This window comes from Ruditapes philippinarum, unplaced genomic scaffold (genome assembly GCF_026571515.1).
Source record: "Ruditapes philippinarum isolate M1 unplaced genomic scaffold, ASM2657151v2 ctg645_1_1_1_1, whole genome shotgun sequence".
Classification (NCBI taxonomy): domain Eukaryota; kingdom Metazoa; phylum Mollusca; class Bivalvia; order Venerida; family Veneridae; genus Ruditapes; species Ruditapes philippinarum.
The window spans coordinates 549,328-556,145 of NW_026861731.1; the positions used below are offsets into that span (position 1 = coordinate 549,328).

General features: G+C 31.0%; 1 protein-coding gene across 1 annotated transcript; it reads right to left on the reverse strand.

Moving 5' to 3' along the window:
• Positions 1–3,935: 3,935 nt before the first annotated feature.
• LOC132716647 (uncharacterized) lies at positions 3,936–6,050 on the reverse strand. Its single transcript, XM_060699968.1, has 3 exons — positions 5,944–6,050; positions 5,287–5,411; positions 3,936–4,750 (listed from the first exon to the last, which is right to left on the reverse strand). The coding sequence occupies exons 1-3, from the start codon at positions 6,031–6,033 to the stop codon at positions 4,654–4,656; spliced, it is 312 nt and encodes a 103-aa protein (XP_060555951.1). The 5' UTR covers positions 6,034–6,050; the 3' UTR covers positions 3,936–4,653.
• Between the last annotated feature and the right edge of the window lie 768 nt (positions 6,051–6,818).

Consider the following 6,818-nt stretch of genomic DNA (forward strand, 5'->3'; position numbering starts at 1 on the left):
AATATATCACATAATGTTTTCTAAGACTATACAAAATTTATGACCAAAATATATTAAATTTTAGACCACTTGTCTAACAACTCGGATTCACTGATGACGACAAATCCGTATTTCGGACACAGAAATATATCTTTAAGAAGATAATTTTTACTGAATTCCATTTTAATAACTTAAGTCTAAAAAAAACAAACAAACAAACAAACAAACAAAAAACATTAAACTTTAAATTAATCTTCACCTTACCGAACATGTTCGTTTTCGTTTTTCTTTTATAAAACCTAATTTTGTATTTTTACCGAAATTAAGTGAAAAGAAACTAAGAGAAATGTCCTGAAAACAAAAAGTTAAATGTACGTCGACAACACCTTCCTCCGTATTTCTTTACTTATGAACTATCAATACTGAAAAATGAAATGTTATGAAGGCTTGTCACTTAAATATTTTCCCAAACGGCTATATTTATATCATTACGTCATTAAGGGTTTACTACCTGAAAGTTTTGTCACTTTAATATTTTCCCAAACGCCTATATTTATATCATTTCGTCATTTAGGGTTTACTACCTGAAAGTTTTGTCACTTTAATATTTTCCCAAACGCCTATATTTATATCATTTCGTCATTTAGGGTTTACTACCTGAAAGTTTTGTCACTTTAATATTTTCCCAAACGCCTATATTTATATCATTTCGTCATTTAGGTTTTACCACCTGAAGTTCAAGAATTACCCATTATATCTACACCAAACCAATTGTAAAGCATGCCATTTATTTTGCAAACTGAGAGTAATGAAATCATTTTGATATGCAAATTGTCACATTTTTCCGCAAATACATGTAAACTTAAACATTTAACATGGCAAAAAGAATATGATTTTACTGACGATACGTCCATTACCGAGTGAGTAAGGTCATTGGCTTCAAAGCATTTGTCTCTCACCGCTGTAGGTTGGATAATCCTTGTGCAAAACATATCCATCTAGCTTATGTAACGTCATTGATTCTAACCAGGTGCCCGTTTGTGTCTGATATATTGAACAAAGGGGCAAGTGAGGTTTCTCTTTAAAAATAAAGCTGGGAAGACGCCATATAGTCTGTACTTTGTTAGTGCGACGTAAAGCCTTCCATTCCCACAAACAAATATAATTAAGTAAAAAAAGATGAACAAATGAAAATAAAAAATAAACAACATTTCTTTAATCTTTCTTGCAGAATAAGTGGAATATCAGCAATTTAATATTACAAAAAAGAATATAGATCATTAGTTCCAAATAGCCTATCTTTTTAAGTTTCGTTTTATTGAGACAGGTTAAAAAATAAAAATAGAATTTTAAAAAAGATACACGTAATATCTTAAAATAATCAGAATTGTTAGTTACTTACGTGCTATCTAAATTTACTTACTGTTTAACTATTTTATTCGATAAGGGCTTATATGAGCGACACGTTTTATACAATAAACGGCATATCAAAGATCAGCAGTTTTTATTTTAATCTAAACTTATCAATACATTGCTTTAAATATGATTACATAACAGTAAAGTCACAATAATTATTGGTTGTGAGTCATGAAACTAGGGCACCACTGATTAGATTACCTACGTCGACATTGTTAACAGTCGTTATCGGTTATCTCAGTATGAGTCAGGAGTTGCCATATTATCTTGACTGTGGTTTAATAATAAAAAATCGTTCTAATTTTGCTGGTATTCCTGTTTATAAGACGTATACTGAAATTGCGTGATTAGATAATTATCAATACATATTTTGCCTGCTTTATTTAGTTGATATAAATGTATAATTCATGAACTTGTTCACATGAATATTTTAAAAGGTCGATTATGTGATAACGTCATGTAATTTAAACTTTTATAAAACTTTACATGTATATTCCGTTTTGTATGCGTAAAAGTGATTGGTTAAGAAGAATTCATGACTGTTGTAAACATATAGCAATTTTCTTGTTCGGTTATGAAGAATTCAAAGACACAAAAACAGTTTTTTATGCCTAATATTTTACAGATATTTTTTAATTGAATTCTTGTAAGAAATTAAATATATCATAATTTTAAGAACAAGTCACTGTCAATCAAAAATAGTATGATTTCTTTGGCCAAAAACCATCTTAATTCAGTCTGTAAAACTTACAGGGAAGAAATGAATATTAGAAGAATTTTCATTGGTCATTTAAGAATAAAGTGAAAAGGAAAGTTCTTGCCATTCTATAACACAAATTATAAGGATATTTCCATAATTGGATGTATATGATATGTCTTACCATAATAGAATTAAATTTACAGGATAGTTCTAAAATAAAAAAGTAAACACACGATTGCGCGATGAAGCGATGGTGAAAACGCGATGATACGATGGTGAAAACACGACGGTACGATGGTGAAAACGCCATGGTACAGACTTAATAAAAAAAAAATGTCCAAACGGAACACTGTAATTACATTTTAAAAACAACAACGCATCAAAGCTAATAAGGACTTTTGTTATAAACGTCTAATAAATACTATGCCTACGTAGACTGTACCATATTCAACATTGAACAAATCAGATAATGAATTAATTATGAAATATGATTATTAATGCCCTCATGGGATTATCTTACATTTCAAAATAATGACGTGTTATTGGACTCGGAAATTCTTACATCCAAGTCGATTTCCTATCATTCAATCATTTATTGTTTACTTCGAATTCCTAATCAGTTTCAAATTTTTGATCATTTTAGTGAGTAGCCTGTCCATGCTCTGCCTTGTGCCCTGTCCTGTTTTGTTTGGGGTCCGCCTGGGCTCCTTGCCACTGGTTCTTGTTGCTGGGTCATGTGGGGGTTGCGTTCATTGAACGCCGCCTTTCCTTGTTGATCTTGTTTATCATATTTGTCACATGAACTTATTACCTGCCTCGAGTATATCTATTTCATGACTTCATGATGCCGTTTTCAAACCTATATACACCGACACGCGTGGGCTTGTATCATCATTTTGTTGCAGAATGAGGCCGAAACATTGATTGCCAACAATTTAATCAATTAACGAATGGTGGAAAGTTCACAAAAATATAGGCCAGGTTCACAGTTATTTTTAATAGTATGACGTCGATACATTTGAAAATATTTATGTTACAGTTGAAAAAACATCGTTTGTGCAGACAATTAAAAGATAACTTGGTCGGTTTAGTAATAACTATTGTATTCGAAGAAATATATAATCAATATTTACATTTTTGAACAATGTCGTATTCAAAATGCATAGGACGCATCGTGCTGTTTATCCAAATTTCGGTTGGGTTTGTTACCTATCATAGGCCTTTATAATTGGGAAACTGGGGCTAACTAAGGTAAAACGGGGTTTTTATCAGGGTTAAAGGGGGGCATGTAGTCTTACGAGTCAGGTAGACACTCAAAAGACCGTCTTAGGTCGTATCTGTTTATTCGTGATGAAAAGTACGAGATAATAGATAATTGAGATATTCTTTTATATTCTTTGATTGGATTAGGTCGTTCGTCGGACCAGCGCAGTTTAGGGTGTATGGCGACTTTGTATTTTTACTAATTGAGGAAGATCTCTATTGCCCCTCTTTGCGTTATTTCAGGCACAAAAGAGCAGCTGAGTAGGAACACCGACGTTCCGTATGTTTGTTTGATAGCTTTATCACATGAAAGAATCTGAAGACGCTAAGCACAGTTCGGACATAAAGCGGTCAGAAGCAAGTGGTTTGTAGTCAACGGCCTTAACCACTCGGCAACGGACGTTTTACTAACGGAAAATGACATCAGGTATGAATTTGCTAGTAATTGTATGCATACATTGTAATTGATATAACTGTATAATTTGTTTACACAATTTTATTATTGTGCAGTCAGAAGTTAAGGGAAAAAAAGAATAACATGATATATTACATTGATAAGTTTAATCATGACATTTTGTTATAAAGATCCAGAACATAAGGTTTTTTTCTGAGCTGGTAGTTATGTCATTTCGTTGTTGCATTCTTCGACATTGTTCGTCATTCTTTGACATGACATTCTTTTCTATGAGATTGTATTGTTATTTGCATTACAGTGCATATTCATTCAAAGAGATACATGTATACACTCTATTCGCCATTATAAAGATTTAATTTGCATATATCAGTGTACATGAGGAAGAGAAAAAAAAATAAAGTGCTCGTACATATAAAACGGTGTCTACAGTGGATTGCATTCATTCAACATTTGTAAATAAACTTTGCATATGTTGATTTAACATGCAGAATATATTGTTGTTAGTGTTACAGAAAATAAAAGGGAAGGAGAAAACAAAACAAAACAATGTCCATATTATAAACGTCTTTGGTTACAAATACTAATATTGATTTGGTCACATTTGACCTTCAACATCAGCCAAAGGATTTAATTAATCTATTTATATGAATAACTTAACCTGTCTATATATCACTTGATTTGGCCGTTAGAAAACATGTTGCTTTTTTCAATTTATTTTTTTACCACCTGACTGTGGTATCCTTTTTAAAATGACATTTGACTTTTTATTTTACATGGTTTCCAATTGCCGTCTGACAAATATATATTTATATATATCGTCTTTCGTAATTTGATTTTGATATGTCGAACTATGTAGAATATTTAAAACTCAAGATATTTGTTACGGGCTTCTGCAGTGGTAACGATAAACGAACGGTGGAATTAGTTCCGACATGTCTGTATTTATGGAGCAAATCTGTTCTGGTGGACAAACACAACTGAAAAGAGAAAAACATTTTTTTTTAAAAAAACCTAAAAGAACGCTCTAAACGTAAACAAGAATAAAAATGTTACATACTCAGTTGGATTTAGACTGTTCATAGACAGCAATTGTAACTGACAGCAACTGTACACTCCCTCTATCTAGCACAAAGTTATCCAAGTGTAAACAATTTTACAAGTGAATTGTCATATACTGGTAGCTTTGTAGCTTTATTCAAATATTTCCAGTCAAATGGTTTTCATTTTATATCAGTTGAACATTATATATGTATTTACAAAGACATTCGACCAATTAGCATTTTCCCCATTTTTAACGTTAAATATTAATATGACATATCAGCACAGAATCGTGGTTAAATAATGTTAGTGTCCACTTAAAATTGGTAAAAGAATGTGAGATTTTTTAAATTAATTGCTCACAAAAAGAAAGAAGTACTTTCGTACTGTTTAAGGCAACGAAATGGCAAAACAATGTATGTAAGTAGAAACTGCCCAAAATATATAGTAATATGACAGAACACTCCATGCTTACTTGCTGTCGAAAAGTAGTGGCACAAACGAGCAAGAGGTCTCATTGCGGATTCTTCGCAGGCATATCACATATTTACAAGGTGTATTTCTTGAGCATATATTTCTTTTATCCCTAGTCGATATACTCTATAAATAAAAAATATAAAATTACATTCTTCGTTTCCGATTAATGTTTATTAATGCTGCATGCCTCTAGATGAGGCAAAATATTTCAATAAAATCAAATTTGTGAAAAATGGGAAAGATTTTAAGAAAAGTAAACAAAATCATGAGTAAAGTAGTTATTTACATGTTATATTCAAGAAATGGCTGATTTTTTGTTAATTATCATCATATTTCTCCTGCTTGCCAAACGCAGAAGGGGCTATTTTTGCATTTTTGGCCTCCTTTCTTTGGTAATTTACATGTATTATATTTGCCGTTTGAAATGTATAAATGTTTACTTCACAATGTTTGACTTACTTCTAAATACGTTTTCAAATTGTTTATTAAAATGACCACAAATCTGGAGGCATTCTGTTTCAAAGTTGAAAAAGCTATCGAAGAATAAACACATTCCCATCTTCGTCATTCATTTTTTTATACATATAAATGTAAACAGAATGCAATTTTTAACATTAATTTTATCACAATAAAACTAGTATAGCAGTAAACATACTTGAACATTTCTTATATCCTTCAACAGACAATTTCCAAACAAAACTGACGCTAGTGTCAATATTGTCAATAGTACACTGGTACGATGCATTGTGAATGACGTTTGTTTATTGGCTGAAACATTTAGATATATCTGGGCTTTTATAGGATAAATTTTAAATCAATTTCTACTATATTAGGATATTTCTACACGCTTTAATAATTCAATATATAACGCTGAATGGGTTGGTCAAACAGCTCAAATATTAGTAAAATCATCAAGAATGGAATACTGAAAGAACACCAGCAATAACGGTAATATTAAACATGTCACATGCTCAGTTTGATTGAGCCTGTTTAAAACAAAAGTGGGAAATTCAAGCTACCGTCCATGATACCTAGCACCGCCTTAAGCAAAATTCAACATACAAATTCTAAAAATTTGAATTCAGAAACATCCGCAGAAAAAAAGTAAGATTTATAAACTTGATGTAAATTAATCATTTTTTTATTTTCAATTCAAAGTCATTGTTCAAAGAAGAAAAAATATACTTGTTTGGATTCCGGTTTATTTAAACAATTCTTCCCCTACAATGACTGTGCATATGGACAAAAAAAGAAGAAAAAGAAAGAAGAAAAAAAATACACAAAATTAACTGATGCCATCTATAGGTATAATGAAGGGCGTGTTAAATTAAAAAATATATGTTTCCAAAGAAGGGCAGCTGAGTAGAAAGACCGACAAACTCCAAAGTACAGGAATGAATGATTTTGATGTGTTTTCTATCTTAAAGATAAATGTACAAAGAAAAAGAAACATTTGTAAAAGTCAACTGTATAAAATTAAGTGACTGGTTAACAAACTACTTTTATTAACAATTAATACATTGTAACGAA

Coding starts and splice junctions, on each gene's coding strand:
- LOC132716647 (XM_060699968.1), bottom strand. CDS start 6,033: ATGCATCGTACCAGTGTACTATTGACAATATTGACACTAGCGTCAGTT. Junction 5,412..5,943: donor AGGATATAAGAAATGTTCAA/GTATGTTTACTG, acceptor TTTTATTTATAG/AGTATATCGACTAGGGATAA. Junction 4,751..5,286: donor CCACTACTTTTCGACAGCAA/GTAAGCATGGAG, acceptor TTCTCTTTTCAG/TTGTGTTTGTCCACCAGAAC.